The following is a 27,077-nucleotide window of genomic DNA, read 5'->3' as shown; positions in this document are numbered from 1 at the left end:
TTCCCTCCTTTCTCTGTTAGTTTAAATGTATTTCCTTTCCTGAAATCTTTCCTCACTGCATTTCATACTGTGACATTTGAATCTGGATATCGGTCCACAACTGCCAAAAGCAATATTTGGCTAAGGACAAGAATTTAGGAAACAAAAATGCTTTGAGTTATTCATCTGATGCAGAGTTCAGCCTGTGGCCCTATTAATCACAGAGCTTCTTTCTGTTGTTTCTTTTGCAGAGATTGGACCCGTTACAATCACAACAGATCCCAAGAAGTTCCAGGATGAGCTGAGAGAGCTGTACGTTCAGGTGGGTTCTGAGATCACATTCATCAAGAGAAGGAAACAGCAGCATTAGCCTGGATGCTATCGCTGTAGCATTAAGTCATCTGGCCTTGACCATGCAAGATATATGGGTGAAACATGGGTTAGCTGATTAAGACCACCTGATTGGTTAGTGTACAGGACATTGAATAAAGTTTTTTCAAGCAATGTTTTTTTCTCTTTATTTTTACAATATACTTGGGATGAATGTTCCCAGTTTTCCTCATTCATATAGTGTAGCTATAGGGGTTCAACTATCACACTTGGTTATAATAATAATAATAATAATGCATTTTATTTATGGGAAACTTTCAATTAATATGGTCATATGTTGCCCTTATGTTGCAAATTACAAAAATGTTCTTCTTTACCAAGTTAATTTGCCTTCCTGCACCATTACAAACACATGTATAAACAAAAACATACAATGGCCAGACAGCTAAACAGAGTTCCAATGTTTGTGTAATCACTCTGAGAAAGAAAGGAAGTTGTGCCGAAACACTTTTGTGTAGCAAAGCAGAACAAATGCAAAGCTGGTACTCTTCATGCCTAAATCTGTCAGAGAGATGGACGGACACGGACAGAGATAAGAATGTCCTTTGAAGAAAAAGATTTTGGCAATCCTGTGCATCCTTGGCATGTGCTCCAGTTAATCTTGTGTGCGAGCGTGTTGTGTGTAGGATGGAAGAGATCCAGCTTCCTCTCACTAGCTGCTTCATTCCTGGGTCTGTTTTTCATCCTATCACCTTTTCACCTGAATACGTTTTAGACTGAGTGCATGGAAAATATAGATGGATTGCATTTTTTTTGCAATGGAAATTCTTGTGACATTACTTTAATCTGTGAAGATTTTAAGAAGCATTTCATACTGTATTTTTAAGCCAAAAGAACAAAAGTGCACAGAGAGGTCATCAGGCTTAGTGTGGGGGGTAGTGGGGAACTGTCTAGAGGGGAGATGTTAGGGTCCAGCAGAGACCGAGGATTCCTGTCTCTTCACCTAACACTCCCCACCGACCCTTTATGTCCTAAATTGATGGGTCAGTCCATTCCAGATGTTACTCTTGGGGTTATGCGTCCTAGCTGGTTATTGAACCCCTTGCAGACACTATTTGTCTTATACCCCAACAACTTCACAAAGCGTATAAGCAATACAGATTGAATACTTAATCATAATTATACATACAATCACACTGTTTCCTAGACTGTATTGGCTGTGGCTGTCATTTTGTTGGAGCAATTGTCTAGTGTTAACTTTGATGGTTATTCTCGCGTCCAGGAAAGAGAAGCTTAAAAAGGGAGACTAAATGGAGTCTCTGAGATGTTTTCAAATTGGTACTTTAATTAATAAAAAAGGCGCGGTAAAGTCACAAACAGGATACGATCCAACAGAAATACAGCTGTGCATCTGGCCCTTGTTAGCAGAGAGAAAGAGGCCGAACCCCTCAGGTTTCGTTGTTTATATAGCCTCTCCTGGCTCCTCCCTGGGGGCCGGCTCTCCGTGTATTTAATGTCCGTTGTTACGCATATCACATGATACAGACATTGTACATTCAATATATATCTAAACACGCCTTTTCTCCTCCTTAACTCTTTCATGACTTTTCATTTGACACATTCTAAACGCTGTAATCAATACTCCAAAAAATACAGGAAATCCTTCACAGCAATTTGATTTCCGGTCGTTCCGAATGTTGTGACATGCTACCCACATCTGTAAACGATAACGTACTCAAATAAACTGTACCTTCATTTAATATCCAACAATAATAATATCTCGATGTCTATAGTTGTAGTGTTGAAATCAGTAGGTTTCGGTGTGCAACATCATATCATATCGCTGCTAAATTCACCTCTATAGGAAATGGTATATTAGCCTCATGCTAACCGGAGGTGAAGGTTTTTCAGAATAAAAGTCTAACTGGTGCACAAGAACGTCTGGTTTTTCAGTATAAAACAGCATTTAAACTAAAGGTACATTTAAGGTACATTATGCCATCAAAACATTGATTTTAATTTCTAACACTAGGCATCATATCTTTAAATGCTACAAAGTTCATTGAGGCATTAAAGACAACATGTTGGGTATTTATGTTGTGTATTGCTGATAAAAGGATGCTAATACATTACCTAGGATTCATTCAAACCTTTTTTTTGTATTTACAATTTTAATCTGGACAAATAATGTGAACAGATCATTACCGAGTTTTGCAAGTTTGCAAAATAGTAGTTTTACTTATAGTTTTAATTTTGAAAGTATCCATGTAATTTAACAATGCATCATCATAATATATTACATATACTTGATAGCAACTTTATTAGGTAGATCTGTATAATGTAATCCAATACAATTCAACTGTACTGCCATTTTCTGTTTTTGTAGAAATTATCATTGTTCAAGTATAATTAATAAAGTGGCCATGTATTACCTTATACTGCATAACTGACATATTTACAGTAGAACTCAAAAGACTGTGTTGGAGGCTAATCAATCAATCAAACATGGATATATGCACACCATTTTCTGATGATATATTTTTCTTTCTCAGGGAGGTGGGGATTGTCCAGAGATGAGCATTGGCGCCATTAAAATTGCTTTGGAGATCTCCTTGCCAGGATCATTTATTTATGTCTTCACGGACGCCCGTTCCAAAGATTACAAGCTGACCCATGAAGTCCTGCAGCTCATCCAGCAGAAGCAGTCACAGGTTTGATAGCATTGCAATCTACAGTGTTTTACAGATTTAGAGACAAATAGCTATAATAGTTTTACATACATGTGTGTATAGGTGGTGTTTGTGCTGACCGGGGACTGTGATGACAGGACTCATATCGGCTACAAGGCTTACGAGGAGATCGCCTCCACCAGCTCTGGGCAGGTCTTCCATCTAGACAAGAAGCAAGTCAATGAGGTAACGGCATCGCTGAATGAAAATGTTCTTGTAATAGACATGCTTTGGTCACCTTATTCAAATTAATTCAGCTTGGCCTGGTTTCTACCTCTAAGCTGTGTGAATGAGATTGCAGTAGAAGGTTAGCTGAGCATGTCTGGAATCCAGATCAAATGTGCAGGACTACATTTGATTGATTAATGCATTCCGTGGCTCTTTCTAACGTTTCCAAGAAGTGTAAATCAGCAGTATAAAACTGGGCAACATCTAAAGTTTAAAAAGTTTCGCTGTTAAAGATAACATCTAAATCTGCATGAGACTCATGTGCTTTACTTTCATTTCTTAATTTTGTTGTTTTTAGAAACATTAAAGAAAAACACTGCAAACAAAAAAGCTATTGTCACTCTTTTTAATACTAAAAAGAGTGACAATAGCTTTTTTGTTTGCAGTGTTTTTCTATAAATGTATGACATTTGAGTCAATTTAACTATGTTTCCCTGTGCACCAAGCTTTACCCAAAGACTTTACATTTGCTGTATCATATTACCATCACGTAAGAAAAACCTGTTTTACACATTTTGGGTTCAATAGCGTCTAGGTCAGGGTCTCACACAGTAGCTGTACAGTTCTCCATAGGGACAGGGGGAAAACGGGGGCAGGACATGGGGGAATGTTAGAAACTTCCTGAAAAAAGCTTTGCACATGTTGAGGGTATGACCTTGTGCAGCTGAGGGGGTGTGTGTTTCTGTGTGTGTGTGTGTGTGTGTGTGTGTGTGTGTGTGTGTGTGTGTGTGTGTGTGTGTGTGTGTGTGTGCGTGTGTGTGTGTGTGTGCGTGTGTGTGTGTGTGTGTGTGTGTGTGTGTGTGTGTGTGTGTGTGTGTGTGTGTGTGTGTGTGTGTGTGTGTGTGTGTGTGTGTGTGTGTGCATGTGCATGTGCATGTCTTTCAGTTGGCAGATTTATTGTATAAAAATGATAAAAAATACTTATTTACATGTTATTTTCATTTGTTTAGCATTGTGTATATGGCCTCTATACAATAATAGAGATGTGCTCATTTCCCTCCTTAAAACTGAATTTTCACATTTCCCTTGCTGTAGGTTCTGAAATGGGTGGAGGAGGCGGTGCAGTCATCTAAGGTCCACCTGCTGTCTACTGATCACATTAGTGGGGCTAGCAACACTTGGCAGATACCCTTTGACCCCAGCCTGAAGGAAGTCACTGTGGCCCTCAGTGGCCTAGCACCTACCATTGAGATAAAGAACCCCCAGGGTATGATATGTTCTACCATACATAAGCCCAATTGCCAGTCAAAGAGTATTCCTTGTTGAGATTGGTGTATGTTTTAGCAATTATGCTGTAGAAGGAAGACAAAGAAAATGAAAAAACAGAAGTGAAAAAACATATCATGAATCATATGTTATGGTCATCATAACAGATAACAGACCTCCACCCGTCTGAACACCTTTTATTCATTTACTTTTTATTATTTTGGGGCATTTGGCCCTTATTTGAAAAATGACAGGGTAGAAATAATTGAAATAGAGGGAGAGTTAAGACATGAATCAAAGGTCCCAAAGCTGGAATCCATGGCTCTCTTCCACATTGTAATAACACTCAATGAGGAACTATCTTTTGAAACGAGTATCTTTCTTTGCTACAGGGAATCATTTTAAAATGAAAGAGAATGACAAGCAGCAGAAGCAACTCTAGGTTCGAAATGTGTCCCTCTTTTATAATTAACCAAAAGCGTGACGACATTTAAAAAGGAAAGACCATTTATTTACGAGCACTTTTATACAAAAATCACTATAAAATGTAACAAAAATAAACAGTTTACCACAAACAAAAACAGTTAGCGGACTATTCCCCCGTTGATAATGTTGTTTAGATATTGATTCACAAGTGGATAATGCAGGTAATTCCAGTATAGATATTCTGTGGATTTTGAAAGCAGACAAACTATATCAAATCCTAGTGTAAACTTAATGTCTTGGTTTTAGTCTCTCTAAATCAAATAGAAGCTTTTTTTAGACTGTAGATAATCATACAGTAAGAGTTTAAAGAATAAGAGGAATGTTACCATTTAGGAAGTGAAGAAGAAAGGAACTTGTAGAAGCTGAAATACAGTAGAGAGGTAAAGTTAAAGTGAGTGCAAAAAATAATAAAAATCTTTATTATAGGACTGGGTTGATTCTATATGTTGACAACCAACGTTCAATATTTAAGATAACTTAAAACCATGCTAGGAGTGTTAATGATTTGGATCACTCAAGGCTGGAGTAAAGGTGAATGAATATATGTCTCAGTTTTAATGTTTGGCCTCCAGGGAAGCTGGTGGGGAAGAGTGACGGCCTGACTGAGCTCCTGCACATTCCCAACTCCGCCAAAGTTGTCAACATCAAGGACCCAATGCCTGGGATGTGGTCTATCAAGGTAAACAATTCATTTTTTCAGGGAATGTGTGTTAAATTACAGGCTTTACCTCACAATTCCCTGAGCTGAGCTGTCATTTCAAAAGACTTACTGCAAATAGTTCAGTAGTGTAACCTTGAAATAAGATCACAACTGACACCCCAGGAGGGAGCTGTGCGCTTGAGGATGGTTCTTAAATTGAATTACTGCAGTAGCGTTTCAGCATGTTAGGATACAGTGATATGTAATCAACTTCACATACATGATGTCTGATGAAAGCATCTCTGAGCAAACAATAACATGGTTATTTGAGCTCTGAGACAGTCCTCAGGTAGATGAAGAAAAAGTATGTTCAGGGCCACTGCTGTCAACACGTGCAGCTACATTTGGTTTGGGGCACCCTTTGCTGTTGTTTTGTTGAAACTGTTGGCACCCTGCTGTCAAGGTACCGCAAAAGGGTCACACTGTTGACTGCACAGGCTGTCAATGCCAGATGTTGGAAAATGACAAGCATTTTTTCCTGAGTGATTTGTGGAATGGGCCCCAGTGGTCCCTGTATTCTCTGTAGACTCTTTCTTGGAAATGTCCCTCATCTCTGCATAGCTGTGTTATGTGTGTGATTTAAAGGGAAAGAGATTAGACGAAGAACTGTGTCATCTCAGTGTTTCCTCCCAAAGGAAAGTGCAGGAGATGAGGATGCCTTAAGGATTGGATTTCCCATGATTTGTTCTGGCACGTTTACACCCACTACACACTCTTTTTAATCTTGTACAGCATGAAACTTTCCTGACTAGACGATAGTGTCTACCTCTTGTTGTGCCTCTTCTTCTTTCTATCCCTTTTAATTCCTCTTTAATCCCCTCACTGTAGGCAGTAATGGCATTAAGGCAAATCCGACAATTGTCTTGAAGTAAAGGTATTTCAATTAGCTAACATGGGTGTGGAATGTACATTCTATGTGTAATACATTTTTGTTTTTGGACTTTGGATGATTTACTGTTTATAATGAGAATAGCCCTTTCCAGCTGTGTCTGCACTTAACCCTCAGGTTAGCCTCATGCTGCAGTCTGTCACTAAACACCGGTGCACAGAGCCCTTTCTCTATTCACACACAGAACAACTGGCAGGAGCTCATTGAGCTGAGAACATTTCTCAGTTAAACATTGAGGGCTGTTAAAATCAGATTATTATCAGAAGTCTTTCGTTAAGGTCTTTGCTTTCAGACTTCAGCCGATGAGCCGATTGATATGGTGTGCTGTAACAAGGTGGTAACAGAAGTGCTGAAGGATATCAGACAGATATGATGTGGAGAGATTGTATTCTGCTTTCTTTTCTCCTGTGGTTCTGCTCCCTGTCTCTTCTTAAATCTCTTTCTGTCACTGTTCTCTTTCCTCGTGCATCTCCAAACACATGCACTCCTCTAATTATCTCCTCCAGGAGCACAGTAGGGTCCTCTGTTCTCTCTCTCTCTTCAGTCCCAAAACATCTTGTTTTTCCTGTTTCTCCTCTTGGACTTTTTTTAGCCTCAGTCCCACAAACTTCTCTATCTGGCTTGCAGATTACAAAATCTCCCTCTCATCTATTGCTGTGTTTCCCAGGAAATAAATGTGGATAAATACTTCAGGGAGATTTCACTGTCCACTGTGTAATGGCCCATGACGCCCCAGTGTAGGACCCGGGCCACAGATAGTATGTGAAAAGGAATTTGATCCATTTTAATCTGCCCTTAATTGGATGTTATGTTGGACTGTAGAAAGTGGGCTTACCCCTGTATCACCCTCCTACACTTTGGCCCATATTTGTACACCTTACATTGCTGCTTTGTGCTAAATACAGTATACAGTATACTACTCATATGAAATCAATGTGCCAATTCTGTATTGGCAATCAAAACAGAAGACATAATATAATGTTTTTTTTGCACTAAGAGGACATTATCACAGGTGTGAACAGATCTTCTGTCAGTTAAAAATGTGAAAACGTGTTGTGCGTGCGTGTGTGTTTGTTTTGTGTGTGCATACGATGTGCGTGTGTTTGTGAGTATTTGTGTTTCAGTATATGAGTCCTCCTGTGATCTCATCATTGTGAAATTAAGCTCCATACGGAAATGTATAGCCCATGATGATAGTTTAGGAAGGCTGTAATTTTAAAAACAGTTCAAAGGAAGATCTGCCATTCCCTTGTTCTTTGTGTCTGCTTTTTCTATTCCATAAACTTTTTATTTGTATTTTGTCCAGTAAATAGACAGCAGCCAGGTATCCTGCTGAAGACAAAACAACATATCAAATTATCTAAATATGTGGGGTAAAGAAGCAGAACGCACATTTTAAATGACTTAAAGAGAGTATAAAAACAAATATTAAACAATGTATTCAGACTTAACACAACATCTTCAACTTAACTCCATCATATTCCTTTATGCTGCTTGATGCTTACACCTATATTTGACAGATTATGGTTAACAACTGGGCTTTCTTAATAGATTGATAGGATACAACTTTGTTTTAAAACATTTACAAAAAAAAAAATCATTAAAACCCTTAAGATGTATTTGGATAAAAAGGCAATTCAAAGCCCTACATGAAGTTAATTAATAAAATGGGATTCCATATTACCGTTAACTAATCTAAGTGATGGGTAAATCCTGTGTTCAATTTGAAAGTTGATGTCACGTTATGACTCATAATAATACTGAGTCTGTTTCAGCTTTCAAGAAAATCAAACCCTTATTTTAAAATAGTGTTTCTCTTTGCATGTGTCCTAAAGAATCCCATCAGTACAGTAAGTATCAGGCGTTAAAAACCCGTCCCACTTAACTCCCCTCAGCCACACGTGAGCTGATTCTGCTGAGTGAGGGTTTATCTCAGACCGGCCGCTAGTCAATCTGTCTGTGTGGGTGTGAAATTGGGAAATGAGTAGCTTTAATGACAGGGACTGTTCTTGTCTTTTGTGACCTTTAAAAGACCTCTCCCCTAATTACGGCCTCATTTACAACCAACTAATGACCCAGGATAATTCCATGGCAACCATTAGGGCAGGTTTAATGACCACAACATGTATTGTTTTTAATGATGGCCGGCATTAGCATTAAAGGCTGTGGCGTAACCCTTTTGTCCCGGTATTACCTCATTGTTTGAGAAATGTCACCTAGCTGTGTTATGTGTCTGCCTTAATTCACTGCTTTATCCTGCTGCTGGTGTTCTTTTGGCAGGGAATTTAAGTTTATGTCTGGTAGAACTCAGTAATTTTAAATGTACACATTCTCTTTCATGTCAGGCAATTGCAAATGACGGTGTAGGTTTGCGTGCCTCATTCTGCATTATGAGTCAATGTTTGTGAAACCTCCAAGGTATTTTACCTAAGACGAGGAGTTTCCCCCTCTCACCAACCTATATTTCATTGTAATTACTCTGTCACTATTTCTGCAAAGCTTCAAAAGACCTCCATACGATGAAGAACACATGAGGAATTCTTTGATTATAGTTGTCTTTATTTAATTAAAGCATGAATGTCAGAATGAGTGGGTCATCTCTGAATTGTGAATGTTTTATAAGCTATGATGTTAAGTGTCGACACTCAGACTTGACTTACTTATAATGGCTTGTCTATACATGCTGGAATGGTTGGCACACAAAAGGCTGTTACACAAGGCCCAGTGTTGTGTCTGTCATTTGGACCACTCAGTGCTGCCTTTGATGCAACAACCCTTCTTCCTTTTGTCTCCCTGAGTTATATAAAACCTATCAGTATCAAGTGTCAGCCTGAGTTTTTAATAAATCAATTTGTACCAAATAACTATTACTTCTAAAGATGTTGCCATATAAAGTGGTTGTTTTTGTCAAACCTTGAACATCTTTAAATAAAGCCATAAACACAGATGTAATAACCATTACTTTTTAAGACATTCTAGTCTGAGTCTTGAATGTATAAAGTATCTGTAAAGCTATATTTCCCCTTTTTTCTTTGATACAGACCTCTAGTGAAGGAAGACACTCGGTCCGCATCTCAGGTCTCAGCCCCATTGACTTTCGATCCGGATTTTCCAGAAAGCCCACCCTGGACTTCAAAAAGACCTCCATTAGGCCAGTTCAAGGTCAGTGAGGTCAACCTTACCAAATTGTAAAAAGAAAAAAAGGCCTCACCTGTTGTTTTCACTTACACCTTTAGCTTTGGGACATTAAAGTGTACAGTATATGTTTGAACCTCTTTCCAGGAATTCCTACTTACATCCTGCTGAACACCACCGGGCTCTTACCTCCTGCTCGGGCCGACAGGCTAGAGCTCCTGTCAATCAAGGGTGAAGTGATCAAAACTTTGCCAATCCGCTATTACCCTGACCGCAAACCATCCGGCCTCTGGAACATCACCGAGTTCATCCCACCCAACCAGGCCTTCTTCCTGCGGGTGACAGGATATGACCGCGATGGTTTCTTGTTCCAGAGAGTCTCCAGTGTTTCCTTCTCCAGCATGATACCTGGTGAGTGATGCAGGTTGGCATCCACTTTTAGATGAAGATCTGGGGGATTGCTTTGTTATTTGTTATTGGATGATTACCTTTGTTTGTCTTTCTCTCTCTTTTAGAGGCTCCCAAGGTGCTAATGCCAGCCATAAGTCGTGGTTACTACCTCCAGAGAGGGGGAGTCCACTGCCAGGTAGACAGCCTGATCCCCTTCACTCTGCGCTTCAGCCGGGATGGGAGGAGACTCGGGGAGGATCAGCTCTTCAGGTGAGCACGGCTGGGGAGGAATATGTGTGTCAGTTCAGGGACCGTCTTTTAAATTAAATTCATGTTATGTTAAGCCGATTTTATTTATATAACCCAATGTCACAAATCACACATTTGCCACAAACTAGTTTGCAATCTGTCAGTCCCTCTATCTTAAAATCCAGATGAGGGAGACCTTTTCATTTCCTCCCAAAGTCCCAAAAGTAAAATATCGAGAGAGAGAAAGGCATGCTGTAAAATGCAAACCTCTGCCAAAACTAAGTAACTGTTATTTTATCCATGTTCCATTTCAAACTTTTTAGTTTGAAATGGATTTTATGAACGTGCCGTGGGATTCATCTGTTAAAGTCAATAACATCTGCTTAGTCAGAACTGTTTGTTCAGCACTTTTATGGTTTGCCATTATACTACCCTACTAGCTCTAGAGAAAAAAATCGGCCGTGTTTGGACAATAATAATGTTTCCACATATGATACAAATATATTTATAGCTTCAAGTTTGTCTTCAGCAGACGTAAAGACTTACAGAATGGATCCAAACGGTGATACTTCCCTCCCCCAGACTCTGTTGGAGGTTCAAACTTGCATATTGTGTTTCAATCTGTGCACTACTGTATGATAACATCTGAATGGATTTTCACCAGTTGGTTTCAGCATTATTCTCGAGAAAAGTGAAAAAAAATTGTTCTTTCTTTTGATTCTAGTGATTCTCACAATGCATCATGGGAAATAGCCCAGGTAACTCTCAAGGATGAGGGCTTTTACGAGTGTATAGCGATCAACAGTGCCGGGACAGGAAGAGCTCACACCTTCTTGGATGTATCAGGTGAGCACACATACCAAGATTCATTTGGCAACAGGGTGAATTATTGACAGTGAGATTAGTACCCATCTTATTAACACAAAATCAACTGAAGCATAATACATTTGCCAAATAATAAGACAAATTAGGTATTAGGACACTGTTACAACATAGCAGAAAGTCATGCTATATAGACAGCAGTGTTGACTTTTGTAAATGGACTGTAATACTGTAGTTTATGATTATCAACAGTGTTTGGTGAGCTACCATCCATCACTGTGTGTAATGAGGCGGGACTCTTAGACAGGAATGCTTAGGGCTGGCAAGTATTAGACTGTCAAAAAGTGCAATTGGTGTGCAATGGATCTACTCGCAGGGCAGGGAGCAATTTAAAGTCCAACTGAAATGAAATTGCTCTTTTTTGTATGATACAGCATACATATCTGCTCGCTTAAACATTAGTCAACCGAATTGCTATATTACTTACTCTTAAATACCACTAACAACATGCTCTCTGCACATGACATGTAGGCGGCAAGTTCGTTTTCTATTTCCCTCGTTCCCCACGGTGCAACATGGCAGTCAGGCAGCCTGCCAGTACATTTAAAAAAACACATTGACAATTTTGTGATTTCCCTTGGCCTTCAACGTATCTTTATTGAACTGTATAATGTTTAGAGATAACACTTACCGTATAAAAACACGAAATGTCTTGAGTGAACCGATGCAATAAGATGAAGTTTATGTCATGCTCAATAGGTTTACTCACATGCACTTACACTACTTATGGACATATGGTTGGAATCTAAGCACCAGATGATGTGGGTTGTATTTCATAGGGTTCACCGTCTCGTGCTGTGGATCCCACGCAGAGAACCTACATTCTGGCAGAATTAATGTAGCTTTAAGGAAAATTTTACCCATACATGATGTTGTAATACATGCTTCACAGCGATCATGTCGTGGAGTTTATGATATGGTTTGTGTGCCTGATTTGAAAAGCAATGGACTGTAAATATGATGTAAGAGGAGAATATATTAAAACAAGTTATAAATAAGTTCCAGGCACCAAAAAGAACACAGTGTAATGATAGTTTAGCTGCCAAAACCGTGACCTGGGTGCACCGTTTTAATACAACAGCTTATTTGAAACACAAGTTCTCTGATGTCACCGCTGTAATAAATGCATTACAATTTACGATCTCACAGAAACATTCATAATCAAGGTAATACATTATTTGTGTCATGACAAGCTTTGAGTGCAGACATAACTAGAGGGATCATAAGATGATTTATACCCTTGAACAAATACACATTTTTCCCTTTTCCAAAATTCTCTGTAGTGCGTTTATTTTTCAATCTGATCCTTTTCCATTATGAGGCCTCAGAGCTGACACCTCGGGTCCCAATGCAGTCAGTAAAAGCCTTCTTTTCCAAATGTTTATTTCCAAAAAACCTCCTGCTTTGTGAAATTCACTGGAGCTCCATCAATATGATGAATGCCAAGGAGAAAGGAAGAAGGTGGAGTGCAGAGAAAAAGAGTGAGAGGTAGTTGAAAGACGCTTTGGAAACAGAAGGCGAAGAGACTAAGCCAGGAATGGTTTGTGTAATATATGAGCGTAACTCATTAATCTGCAATTTACTGTTTGCAGTCCAAAGGGGGAGAGGGTACTTAGTTGGTCCAAATGTACCGCTGATGACGTCCATAAAATTAGGTGAAATTAATCCTACTCAGCCACAACCGTTGTTACTGGGCCAGAGATATTCCCAACAGAATCACAGGCCTCCACATTTAAACATACAAAACATACACACAGACACACACACATAATCCCAAGGGGCTGTGCCGAAATCCCCAGCATCCTCCCTGTATCAGAGTCAAAGACTCTGCTACCTCTCCCTGGCTCAGCCCTGAAAACGTTATTAAAGATACACTGAGGAGTGTTTTTGACATGGTGACAAATGAAATGGAGATAGAGGAAAAGAACAAAAAACTAGATATGAAGAGGATGAATAATGATGATAAAACGTTTCTTGCACTTACACCAAAACACACTCAGCATCATTTGAGAGACATCAATGTGATGATTTTGGTGATGAAATATGGTTAAGATAAACTGCTCATGTAGATTAAAGAGGTGGGTCCCAAACAAGCTTAATATGTAGTTTCTACAAATAGAAAAAAAACATTGTAGTTCCTTTTTTGTTCAAGCGGTACTCCAGAGATTTTGTTTAGTACGTTTTTCAACTTGCAAAAGACATATTTAATAAAGAATGACCCAAACCGATAGACCATAGCCAGAGAAATTGTGCCTCTAGTAAAGGTTTGTAATGCACAATATCGAATAACTTGTGACTTCAAAAAATCACTATGTTCTGCAACATTCCTCCCAATGACTGGATAATATTGCATGCCTCTACATATGTGAAATGTCAGAAGGAAAATAACCACTTGCTCTGACTTCCTGTTTCTTTATGATGTAAAGTTCCTGGCATCTGCTAACACCATTATGCCCTGATCCTGCAGAGCCGCCTCCAGCCATCACAGTGGGGGGTAACGTGACCGCGGCCCCCGGCTCCCGCGCTGTCCTCACCTGCCACGTCGTCAGCACCGTCAGCTTCAACCTCACCTGGCTGAGGGGGGGTCACGACGCCCGGCTGGACCCACAGGTCCTCGTCCTGTCCAACCTCTCGCTACAGGTGACCCCTGTAACCCCAGAGCGCTCGGGCTGGTATGAGTGCATCGCTATAAATGAAGGAGGGGTGATGGCAGAGCGGATCTACCTCACAGTGCAAGGTGAGGAGTGGGTGTTTTTATCTGCATGTTTTTAATACAATTCTGAGGTGTAAGATCCGAAATGTGTGGTAAGAAACAAATGGTTGCTCTTCAAGTACGTAGTGGCCCACATTGGCTTCCTGGGGCTACAAGGTTACAGTTCAATTGTGTAACTGGGGTGAATGTGTGCTTACATGTGTTTGAGACTTTTTTTTCGGTGTGATTTACACCGTGGGGGAACAGGATTCTTGGCAAACACAACCCCCTTCCCAAATACACGATAGTCTCCCAAGTGCCCCCGCCCCTCTTCCCTCCATTGCTGCCTATAATTCACCTTAATGCTTTCTGGGACGTGTGAACACGATTTATGCCTGTCTCAAAAGCTGCGCTAACGCCTAAATGCCTCCTTCAATGTGCTTTGCCAGGTTTTAATGCTCTAAGGAAAAAACATGTCATTTATTCTCTTTTAGAATAAAAAAGAAATTCCTTCACGTCACTTTAAGCTGACCTTTTGTCTTGACCTAAATGGGACTACGTAAAAAGTTCCACCTGACTTAAACCTCGGTGACACATATTGAAACGTTTTAGGTTTATTACCAGAACTACAGTACAGACAGGTTGTGAGGGGAACTCTATAATTGTGCTTGTCTCACTGCATGATCAGTTGCACAGCTGACCCTTTATACTTCACAGGATATTTTTGTCTTTTCATATCACCTCGCTATTTCTCACATTATCCTGTCACATGTTTCTTTGCTATTCTTTTCTCATACCAATGTCTTACTGTTTCTTCATTATTATTATTTTTTGGCCTTATCTCTTTCTCGGTGTAAAACAGCTGTCAGCAGGCCCTTGGGTTTTCCTAATTACCCCCTGGTCAGTCCCATCCTAGTTATTAGCCTCACTTTGAAGTGAGTAAAGTCTGCTGACATCTTACAACACTTGGACAGAACACAGTGGAACTGAGTGCATGGCCACATGCTACAGAAATAGGGAGAAGTTCAATTTTGTCGCTGTCTTCCATTTTTTTGTTTAAAGGGAGATTTTTAGAAAACAACCTGAAAGTGCTATTGTGAATGCCCACAGTTGACTAGAAGAAAGAGTCAGAGAAGAGAATAAGTTGAGATAGGAGGAGGATGCATTTTGAGTGGTAGTGAGTGCTGATGAGTGAGGGAGGAAGAAAGGGGGAAAGATGGAGCAGGTAATGAAGGAGCGCTAAAGACAGGCTTCTTACTCACACATTAATGCTGCTGAGTCAGAAAAAAACAATGTGTCTTCTCAGGAACCTCCTTGTTCCTTAACTCAGGGTTGTCGCTACCTCCCCTAGGGGCAGGGTTACATTAGAATAGGATGGAACAGGTGAGCCCGGCTGGGGCATAAATCGTAGAGTTGTTCTGACGACTGTACTTTCTGGGTTGTACAGTACAGATCAGCACAGGCCTGAGGCCCAGGCAGCTGAGATTAAGATCAATATGGTTTGTTTCAGGTCAAAGTAGTAATATATCATGAATGTTCCATGTAGATTTATTATCAGTATCTGGTAAATGCACTGTATTTCTCTCAAAACTTCATCACCAATGTTTGAAGTTGAAGCATAAGTGCAAAAATCTATATATTTCTTCACATCTGCTGTATGTGCATCACCCTTTTGATCCTGTAATTACTCAGTACTTACCCTCAGCTATCACAAAGACACTGTCATGTTTTTCTATAGGAAAATAAATAAATACCTACAAATAAATCCCTTTATGTCATTACGGAATAATGTAATTTATTTATTGACTTAATTTGAGAGGATATTGATTTACTTCTTAGAAATATTATTGAATTCCTTCTCTTTTCTCTAGAGGTGCCCAGGGTTTCGGCAGAGCCTTGGAATCAAAGCTTTACAGCAGGAGAGGAAAAAAGGATCAGATGCTCGGCCAGCGGATACCCTCCCCCCCGTCTCGTGTGGACCCACAACGACATGTTCATTATGGCCACCAGCAGGTGAAGTCCTCCTTTCATACTTTACATAAGCAGATTTTTGTTTTTGCTACTTCTTCTCTCTTCCATTTTTGACCACGCTGACATAAAAATAATAAATTGTGAATCTTGTTTGTGTTCAGACACAGGATGACTCCTGATGGCACTCTGGTTATAAGAAACATGGAGAAAAAGGATGGAGGAGTGTACGGCTGCCTGGCCAGCAACCAGGCTGGGACTGACACAGTGACCTCCATCCTTACTTATATTGGTGAGTGCCACAGAGCACATGCATACAATCATTAAGATAAAAGTACATAACAGTTCATCAGTCACACAGCAGGGATATTTTACGGTTTAATAGAAGCAAAATTCAGACTGAATAATTAGCTTAACCATATTTTCTTTGGAGAGTCATTGGTAGCACATACTTACAGACAATTATTCATATCTACAGTCAATTCTTAGGGTTAGATGGATATATAAATAGATATATACTTTATTTATCCCAAATTGGGATAACCAATTAACAAAGCCTCAACGTTCGAACTGGGAGGCTGTGGCTCAGTGGGAATGTGCTGTGGCTCAGTGGTATAGTGCGCTGAATTTAGTGCGCTGAACTTTGAATCAGGGGATAGCAAGTTCGAGTCCCACTGCAGTCAGCATGACGTTGTGTCCCTGGCAAGACACTTCACCCCAAATTGCTCCTGTGGGGATTGTCCACAGTACTGAATGCTTTAGATAAAAGCGTCTAACAACAAGTGACATGTAATGTAACTGAACCTAATCTGCAATAAGCACCTCCCTACAGTATGCACTGGATCTCATTTTCCTTTCTATATCATACTGATGTTCGGTCTATTGTTCAACAATTCATCTAGAATCTCCGGTGGTGACAGTGGCTTTGAGCGATATTCTCATTGGCATTGGAGAAACCACAGTGATGGCCTGCTCTTCTTCTGGAATCCCACAGCCTGACATCTTGTGGTACAAAGGTAACCGTTGAAAATAAATGAAGTACAACAAAACAATATATGCTTGTTAAAAGTAATTAAAGCTTAGAAGAATTCATGAAGAATGACTTGCAGAGACTGAAAGCACTGTGAATTGTGCATCATTGGCATATGCAAAAGCCTCGTAATCATTTTGTGAATTCAGTTTGCAGCGTGGAGTTAAAATATAACCCCATTCAAATCACATACACATTTATTGCACAGGAGTTTTGAGAAGTTTAGATTTTCCCTCCCTATTTGCTTACACAATCTATATAAAAAACTAGCTAACCACCCTCCTCTGATGGATTTTGTTCTTAATTCTAGGTGATGTCCAGCTGCATTCATCATCCTTCTTGGAAGTGGACGCATTAGGAGGTACTCTGACCATCAAGGAGACGCAGGATGTGGATGCAGGAGATTACACCTGTGCAGCTGTCAATGCTGCCGGCACCTCGTCAGCAAAGATCTCTCTCGATGTTGGAGGTGAGACCAAGTTAACCTTGTAAATGCACTATTCAGTACTATGAACCAAGAACAAGATCTTAATAAATGGGTAGATTACTACTTGTGTTGCCTTACCACAGTTGTGAATTGCATACCCAGATGTCACATATTGAACCCCTAAATGTTTCGTGATCAACCTGTTATTTTTCCAATAATGCCAACCTCGCTGCACTTTATCCCGCTTATTACACGGCCACATGCTAAACAAACTAACGACTTGACTCCCAATATTAATTTAAATGATTTTATTGACTTAAAAATTGTCACATTGCTTCTGCAAAAAAAAGTCGGTTCCACGGCGCACCAACGGCTGGAACTCCGACAACAACAACAACTGCATTTACAATGAAGGCAGCTCTGATTTATGTTTTCTGTGGCTGCCCAAGTCTGTTCACAGTTTATTTTCCAATAACAAGTCCTTAAACATGACAGAGCCCATACCGTGTTCCTGTAAGTGTTTACTTCCTGTCTGTCGGCTTCTGTTGATTTATCTGATGTCTAGCGCTCTGTCTTTTAACCTCTTTTCCTTTCTCTCTCTTGATCTTCCTTAGCAATGGTCATTAAAGTGCTTAACAGTGGTCTGTTCTACTGTCATAGCAACCTCTAAAAGGATCGAATTGACCAATCAGAATCGAGTATTCAACTAAGCCATGTAATAATACTTGATAATGAAATGAAAAAAATCTCTATTTACTGTATAATTTATGTTGAACACTTAGAAGCATCTGGTCCTAAAATGAGTCATGAACATCCCAAGCTTACATGATGGACAGCTTGATTGTCTGTAGGATGCGATACAGATATAAAGGAATCTCCTAAACCATGACCTTTCCCATCTTCATCTTGAATGTTCCAGCCCAACCCGAGTTCACCCGAGAGCCGTCAGATGTGGGGTCTGACATCGGCTCCAATGTGACCCTGCTGTGCCTCGCCCAAGGTCACCCCGAACCACAGGTCAGCTGGAGAAGAGAGGATGGACTTCCGATATTCAACAGGCGCCGCACACATGGCACGGTCACACAGAGCACGGGAGCCCTACATATCACCAGTGAGTTCCTCTGTGGTATATGTGAATACATATTAGACACATAAGTGCTCTATGTTTACGCCTAAATATCCCTTTTTCTCTCAGAGCTGTGGGTGGAGGATGAGGCGGTGTATATCTGTGAGGCTCAGAACCACTTCGGCAGGATCCAGGCCCAGGCCAGAATCACTGTGACTGGACTGGGTAAGTGCAACATTTAAAAAGTCTTGCCTATCTCTTTGTGTGTTTGTCTCTCTTTCTCAGACACAGAGTAGTGTCTCTTAATCTTTAAATGAATGCTCGGATTCACAGTGCTGGTCATTCAAGAATAAAGCAGGCATTTATTTATTTAGATGTAGGCTCTCTGTGATTTATTATTAATTGATCATTGATAATGGATTATAGTTTAGTGGACATTAAGGAATACAGAGGTGTAGCTGATCTGAAAAAGTGCTCAGATACTGTAGGTCTGCCTTAAAATGCTTTTGCAATTCTAAGACATGTGGAGCACAAAATGATAATACACACTCAGTCCCTCACGCATGCTTGTATAACCTTTGGCTGAATATGCAGTTTTCTCTGTGTGTGTCAAATCAGAGATCATATCTACACTCCATGTCCGTACATTTTCTAAAACAACATACTCTCCTCCTGTCTGTCTGTATGTTCTTGTGAGGCTCTGTTTTGGTCCTACACGTAAGTGTGAGTTCATTAGCACATTTCAGTGGGTGTGTTTGAAAACACATGGGCCTTGTTAAGCACTTTTTCTGTTTCACCGTTTTATTTACACTGGAAACACAGAGCTCTTATATGTGGGGCAAAGGTTACAAACCACAGACCCACCCAGATGACATGTATTACTGCCCCATTTCCCGACTGACAATATATCTCATGAAGCACATAATGCAGAAACACGGGTTAAGTAGCCTCTTTGGGCTGTGGTGGAAATAAAGCATAATGAACTTCGCATGCGTGTGTGTGTGCATGTTTGTGTGTGTGTGTGAGGTTGTGTTCTCAGTCCAGTCAGGGCGGTCTTCTAATTTGACGACACCCTGTTGTCTATCACATCCCCCACAGATGACATCATTATCTGTGTGAACAACGCCAAACTATTTTGACAACATTTTATGCAATGTCATTGTGTGTGTACGTGTTCATGTATGTGTTGTGTTCATGTGAAGGAAGATATAGGTGTGTTGATACTTAAAGCAGGTGTAGAAATAAATATATGCTGTATTGTTAGTATGTTTATAGCAACCAAGCTTTCCCTATTTATTGATTGTATGGTACACACACACCACACATGTGCTTCCTTCAAGCTTTTTATAGACACATTTTTGACGGACACTTTGTTTATTACTTGTGATATAGACACAAATACACACACAGAACATACGCCCCAACTCAAAATATGTAAATAAAAAGATACAATACATAGATAAGGAGAGCAAGAAAGGACTAAATGCAGCAAACTTGAATACTAATACAGGTTAACAAGGCCAATGTCACTGTAATGATGAGTCAGTATGATTAGTGACACTGAAGGAATTGCCATGAATGAATGAATGAAAACTTTATTACAGACTCAGGGTCCAGATAAAAGACAAGACATTACATAGATAAAAGACAAGACATTACATAGATAAAAGACAAGGCATTACATATAATAAATTACATACACAGCATAAAAAAATTCATAGTTTAAGAATAATTTAAATCAGTGTCCTACAAAGAGACAACTATACCAATGTCTCCACAGCTGCGATTGGTAGCGTGTAGCAGAGATGTTCACAAGTCTTTTTTTGCAAGTCCAAGTCAAGTCTCAAGTCTTTGGTCACGAGTCCAAGTCAAGTCTCAAGTCTTTGTGGGGTGAGACTTGATCAAGTCTCAAGTCTTTGGTCACGAGTCCAAGTCAAGTCTCAAGTCTCTAAAAAATAAAAGTCTCATGTCTCTTCTGGTTGTAATAAGCCTTCTATTGTCTGCTGCTATCCAGTCTGTTAAGAATACTGCACAGCTATATCTAAGAAATTCAAAGCATTTACTGTATCTGAAATATACTGAACTGGTGATATTAAAACATGACCTGTTCCAAAAGAGATATCTACCATTAACACCATTTACCAGCCAAATGCTGGTAAATCATGCAAGTGGCTGGTACTGTATGTTGCACGCACCAGCCAAACATAACAATGGCAATCTATTGAGTGGCTGGTAACATTTCAACATTCACTAGGCTAACCATTTGGCCAGTGGACAAAAATGTTAAAATTTGACCTCTGCAACCGTATTGTTTAATTACACTGGGTCTCTAATGACATCTTTTAAGTCTACTATAAATAAACATATTCCTCTATCCTCTCACTCAAACCCAGTGTAATGGTAACCTGATAAACCTGTAACATTAACGTTACGTATTTTTCTACGTTTAACGATAGCCAGCGGAACGTAATGATTAACGTTACCGACCTTTTTTATGTCATGTCAAGAGTTGGATGTCAACGCCACTCAACGCAAACAAGTGTGACAAGCAAACATTCACTCATCTTTTCAAATATTCAGTTACAAAGCTAGTACCAAGCTAAGTTAACATTACATAGCTGATGCTGAGCTAAACATGTTTGCTAACCGTCCATATGCGTTAATGTGACTGACCTCTCCGGGTGAGTTTTCAAGTGCCTGATGAAATTTGACGTTGTTGCACCAGCATCCTTGATTTTAATATTGCAGACTTTGCAGTGTGCGCTCCTTTTGTTGGTGCCGCCGGCGTTTTGTTCGAAGTTTTTATAGTTGAACCTAATTACAAGCGGTACAGCTGCAGGTGTGCCGCCGGTCGCCATGGTGTTACCATGATGTTAATGTTAATGTTAAAGGTGGGGTAGGTAAGTTTGAGAAACCGGCTCGAGATACACTTTTTGTTATATTCCATGGAATGCTCTTAACATCCCGATAGCCGGCCCGGCTAAAGTAACTGGATGGCCTACCTGCCTGTCAGCCTTCCATCTGGGCACAAACTTATCTCGAGCCCTCATTGGTCATGTGCGCGTTCGTGTGTGTTGGAGGAGGGGCTCTGTGAGGAAGTGGCAGATTTTCTCCGGTTGTATATTTTCAAATTCTAGCGATCTCGAGCCGGTTTCTCAAACTTACCTACCCCACCTTTAATACGCCAAAAATAGAAAACACAATGATTGTTCACGAGTCCCAAAACACGAGTCCAAGTCGAGTCCGAAGTCTTTTGAGCAGGAGTCCAAGTCAAGTCTGAAGTCTCTGTGTGTGCGACTTAAGTGCGACTCGAGTCCGAGTCACAAACTTTATGTTCGATAAGGCCAAGAGGATTTAATTATCAGAGTCATTAAGCCGGCAAATACATTTATACATGAGATTTCTTAAAACAGCTTGTAGAGTATTAACTCCTGCAGCCACAAACATTTCACTTGCACCAGTGCTTCTCAAAGTGTGGTCCGCGGACCACTGGTGGTCCGTGAGCGCCCCCTAGTGGTCCGTGAGTATATTGGTAACATTTCACATTTGAAATAAATAAGTTTTCCGCACTCTCCCGGGAATATCTCTGCAATGGAGCCAGCTTAAGTTTCACTTTCGATTGCATAATATAGCCCAGCGCAACACCTTCGTCACACATGTTGCCACCTGTTTGTACAATTTCCAGGTGATTTGTAATCTGTTCTAGAAAAACGATGTGTTTTGGGATATTTGTAGAGTTAGGTGGTCCGCGAGTGTTTTTTTTATTGGTTAAGTGGTCCTTGGTATGAAAAAGTTTGAGAAACACTGCACTAGACCATCGAGGTCTCTTCAGCAATATTCTCATGGCATCATTATAAGCTACTTGAAGTTTCTGTAAACTTGCTTTTCTGTAGTTTGACCACAAATGTGCAGTATAGTGGTGTGCAATATGCTCTGAACAGAGACATCTTCACTCCATCTGTCCACGTACTAAACTTACGTAGGAGAATGTTTGCTCGTGCATACATCATGCGGCATTGCCTATAAGTATCTTCATCATCTGTCATTTGTTCTGTAATAAAGTGTCCAAGATATTTTAACGTATTACAGACACTAAGATTAATATCAGACCATTTAAAATCAGGACATTTTAGACATTTATCCTCTTTGGTTCTAAAGATTATGACAGCACTCTTACTGGCGTTGTATTTGATGTCATGTTCCACACCATACACAGAACAAACAGCAAGAAGCTGCTGAAGACCAGCGCTAGATGGACTCAGCACTACAAGATCATCCAGGCCCGGACTGGCCATCGGGAGGACCGGGAGGTTTCCCGATGGCCTGGCCTGTTAAGTGGCCTGCTGGGAAAAAAATTATGTATGTATTGTGAACGTAACGTTGTGCAAATGTGGGTCTGACTCTGCCTCACAGAGGGTGACTGGCTATCTACATGATGTGGCCTGTCGACATGGCCACTTTCATACAGATCATACACTAATGCCCTCGATTGGTCTCTGTGTGTCATTCAAGCTCGGGAGGGTATGTGTGGCGCGAGCGAGCGAGAAAGCGCGCGCACCGGTTACGTGTAGTGTTGTTGTTAGCATCTGGTGCTAGCTAGCTGCGCTAACGGATATAATGAGCTGTCGACAAGGTGGAGGATTCCTCTGCTGTCAGACTGAGAGACTGATAACTACAGCTCAGGTGATGTAAAGGACTCTGAGTGTTTAGATAGTTAACTTAGTCTAAGTTCTCTGTGGGTCTCAAACGATTTGGTCACCATTTATGTAAACACATATTTTCATTTGAAGGGGGAGTGATTAGTAAAATATGCATGAATAATAAAAAAAAAATGTTAACTAGGTGAAAAAAGGTAAGATAAACTTTAAAAACGTATTGAGAGCTAAAACTAGTCTTTGCTGCTGCCAAAGAGGAGCAGGGGGGAGAGGGGGGAGACAGGACACACTCACAACTATAAATGAACCAAAAACAAATAAACAAGTTTCAATGTTTTTTCATATTGGATATGGTATGTCATTGGTTATGGCCATGTTCTTAAGATTTTATGATTATTTAAATGTGTACAGTTCTGTTTCATATGGGTGTAGTCTCTTTATTTCCCCCTCAAAATGCACCAGATTGATGCATTTAAGTCCAACATTTAAAAAAAAATCTTCCCGGGGGAGCATGCCCCCAGACCCCCCTAGAGGATTTCAGGTCCACCTCCACTTAAAATATGTTCACATGGATAGGTTCCTAAATAGATTTGCAATTTTTTTAAAAATATTGACCCATGTCCATATGTTTATTCTGGGGTAGTAGATTTAAAGTTTAGGGCTATCACTATGGGCAGCAACGCTGTAAATATTGACAAATAAAGCCAGGAAAATGGCACAAAAGAAAACTGGTAGTGGCCTGGCTGGGTGTATAATTCCCGGCCTGATTTATTGTCCCAGTCTGGCCCTGAGATCATCTGCATACATAATATGGTTCACTAGAGTACTACCAATCATGCATCCAGTATTACAGGCTTTCAGTCGCTTGGACAGATCATCAATATAAAGATTAAAGAACTGGGGACATAATTCCACCTTGTCTGACACCATTGCTAACCCCAAATGGGGCAGAGACCATATTGCCCCATTTTACTTGCATAGTCTGGTGGCCATACCTGTAGACCAGAATTATCACAATAGGCGCATTTACACGGATGCACGATAATTATCGGTCCGATATTAGGAATTATGACGTCATCCCGATAAACCCGATACCAGTATTAATAGCCCCGATAATATACAATATATTTTTTGGGTAAAAAAAAAGAAAAAAATACTGCGGTGTGGGTGGATTGGGATGAGGGGCGCTTGTTTTTCACTCGGCTCCTCCCGTTTTGCCAGTACTGTGGTATTAGTGGTTTAGGAAGAGGGGAGTTCTTCACAAATCCAGCGCTCCCTAACTCATGCCTGGCTGTGACGTAAATGGTGTGAAGCCAGGACAGTAAACAAACATGTCGTCGGTGGTATGGGCGTTGGAGCTATGTGCAACTCAAGGCATATGCTCGAACCGGAGCTGCCTGGACGCTGCAATCATGTTGCGCACTATCCGTGCTGAGTGTGCTGACTTTTCGTACAATGTCCCACTGTCTGGCTTCCTGCATAAAGTCAAGTGCTCGGCGCAGTTGTGGCGAAATGTCGCTCCTCTGTTTTCATTTAAACAGCTCCTTATATCCGTTAGCGCAGCTAGCTAGCACCAGATGCTAACAACAACAATGCACGTAAGGTTTCTCGCTCGCTCGGGCCACACATACACACACCCTCCCGGTCCTCCAGATGGCCAGTCGGTGCCTTTATATATACAGTCTATGGTCGGTGCCTGTCGGTGAGCGTGGAAGTGTGGTCTGCCACAAGCGGGCGGCAGGAGCGGGGCTGTCGGCATCAGCTTGTAGATGGTATTTTAAACTCGATGCGCTCTGAAACTACGGGGCGGCCAAGGAAAAAAAATACACATGCGTTAATCGCGTTAAAATAATTAGTGGCGTACATTTTTTTTTGTTATCGGTCTTGAGAAGCAGGAAGTTATCGGTATCGGTTTCAAAAAACCAATATCGTGCATCCCTAATTCACACCGCAGTACTTTTCCCACAAAGGTTCATCAGAACTTAGTTCATGAGAACTCTTTAGTTCTCATGAACTAAGTACAGATCGTGTTCACACCGGAATAAATCCCTGGGGGAGGATTAGGCAAATGAAGCCGCTGACGTCACTTCTTCTTCTTCTGCTTTGGGTTTACTGGCAGGCCGAAAACCACTTCACGGTGTATACTACTGCCGTCCCCGGAGTTGGGGAAGGCTTCAGTAGAAGCTGCTGGGACTCCCAGCAGCTTCTACTGAAGCCTTCCGAGTAAATCGCCAGAACGCCAACACCTCCTCATCTCCACCGCTCCCATGTTTTATTTTGTGTTGCCATAAGTTAGTCTCTCTGCGTTTCTGCGCTGGGCTAATGCTAATAATGCTAATGCGAGGATAATAAAATGGCGGCTTCACAAAACTTTTTGGGAGTTTTACGGGGCGTGGTTTGCAATCCGCCCAGCCAATCAGACATAGGAACCTTTTTCTCCCACGAAAGTCCCTGCTCTCTAGCAGGGACGGAAAAGGGGGTGAAAAGGTTCTCATGAACTAATTTTAGTTCCGGCTCTTTTTGGTGTGAACGCAACATTTCGGAACTATATTGGAACTAAAGTGGGAAAAGTACTGCGGTGTGAACGCGCCTAATGTATTTGGGCACCCCTCTTTGATTCAGTTGAACAAATAACTTCCTATGATTAACACGATCAAAGGCTTTAGAAGCTCAATTAAACACATAAGAACTGATGAGTTATTACCTCTATATTTGTTAACAATTTCCTTTAAGGCGTATATACACAAGTCAGTGCCATGTTTAGCCTTAAAGCCAAACTGGTTATCTGTTGAGTTAATAAAGTCATATAATCTGTCCAGCAGAATTCTTTCTAGGACTTTTGACAGTATGCTGGCTAATGCTATGGGCCTATAGTTATCTAGGCTTCCCACTTTACTGGCTTTGTCCTTAATAACTGGCACTAACAGAACAGACAACATTGAGTCTGGTAACAAGCCATGACTCATAAAGGCAGTAAAGCAAATAGAAAGGAGAGGAGCTATCTTCATACTGACATATTTAAGATGTTCAGCAGACATATGATCTACACCACTTGCTTTGTTATTATCAGACAGCTTGTTTATAGCTTGGCATACCTCATGTGGCATTATCACCATTGACTCATTGCTATCAATATCATCTACCCTATACAGTTAACTTTGGACACAGTTGAATAAGGTACTATAATGCTGTCGCCATAACTCTGCAATATTGTCTGTTCCGGATGTTCCGTCAACAGTGCATGGTAGAGATATTTTGCAGTTATTAATAACCCTCACTTCTTTCCAAAAATCCATAACATTGTTACTTAGCAGCTTCTTAGCCATGTAATCGGCCCTCATAGCTTGCTCATTTTTACAGATGAAGCTAATAGCATACTTGTATCTTGCATTAGTAAGCTTCTTGTACTCAAATACAGACCCTTGTCTGGGTCTGCCTGCCATAGCCCATGATTTAGTGGCTTCACAGGCTTCAGCATGATACTCAGCTACATACCTATTCCAGCCAGGCCTGATGTTATGTGCCTTATTGTTACGTTTATAGTAAGGCTTACTGCCTTCATACAGAGCACTTACTATATGGAGCAGATATCACTCCTATGCTTTGCATCCTTACAATTAACATCACTACACATAATTGCATCTCTAGGTAGATGAATATTAGTTAAGGATGTATCCGTCTGAGCATAATAGGATGTAATGTCTTCCTTTGTGAGGGTGGAGTGAGACTTAACGACATTTGATCATTACTATAGAGGGCTCGACAGTAACGGTTGCCCGGTTGCCATTGGCAACCATTCAGAAAAAATGTCAAACACTTCTTGGCCTTTGGTTGACATCAGTGGCAACCAGTTTTTAACATAAAGAAATAAGGACAACAAACAGCTAAATGTGCACCCCAAAATAGATAAATGTTAATTATTTGTTGTATTAAGAGTGATATGTAATTATTGTTGTGACCAGTCGGAACCTGATACTTAAGTTGCACGTGCATTGGTGTGATTACGGAGCCAGAAAGCGATGCACGTTTACTCGCG

General features: G+C 40.6%; 1 protein-coding gene across 1 annotated transcript in view; it reads left to right on the top strand.

Moving 5' to 3' along the window:
- The first annotated feature begins 233 nt into the window (after positions 1-233).
- hmcn1 (hemicentin 1) overlaps positions 234-27,077 on the top strand; it is a 76,314-nt gene continuing 49,470 nt past the window's right edge. Inside the window, exons 1-16 of the mRNA XM_034210129.1 lie at positions 234-301; positions 2,862-3,020; positions 3,102-3,224; positions 4,302-4,473; positions 5,531-5,637; positions 9,589-9,709; positions 9,830-10,093; positions 10,198-10,342; positions 11,046-11,167; positions 13,671-13,940; positions 15,767-15,908; positions 16,028-16,155; positions 16,766-16,879; positions 17,204-17,362; positions 18,240-18,431; positions 18,516-18,611. Of these exons, the coding sequence (XP_034066020.1) occupies positions 2,883-3,020; positions 3,102-3,224; positions 4,302-4,473; positions 5,531-5,637; positions 9,589-9,709; positions 9,830-10,093; positions 10,198-10,342; positions 11,046-11,167; positions 13,671-13,940; positions 15,767-15,908; positions 16,028-16,155; positions 16,766-16,879; positions 17,204-17,362; positions 18,240-18,431; positions 18,516-18,611 (2,293 nt within the window). The 5' untranslated portion in view covers positions 234-301; positions 2,862-2,882. The remainder of the gene's footprint in view (positions 302-2,861; positions 3,021-3,101; positions 3,225-4,301; positions 4,474-5,530; positions 5,638-9,588; positions 9,710-9,829; positions 10,094-10,197; positions 10,343-11,045; positions 11,168-13,670; positions 13,941-15,766; positions 15,909-16,027; positions 16,156-16,765; positions 16,880-17,203; positions 17,363-18,239; positions 18,432-18,515; positions 18,612-27,077) is intronic.

This window comes from Gymnodraco acuticeps, unplaced genomic scaffold (assembly GCF_902827175.1).
Source record: "Gymnodraco acuticeps unplaced genomic scaffold, fGymAcu1.1, whole genome shotgun sequence".
NCBI lineage: Eukaryota > Metazoa > Chordata > Actinopteri > Perciformes > Bathydraconidae > Gymnodraco > Gymnodraco acuticeps.
The sequence above is the reverse complement of the archived record's forward strand: the minus strand, read 5'-3'. Positions and strand labels throughout refer to the sequence as shown.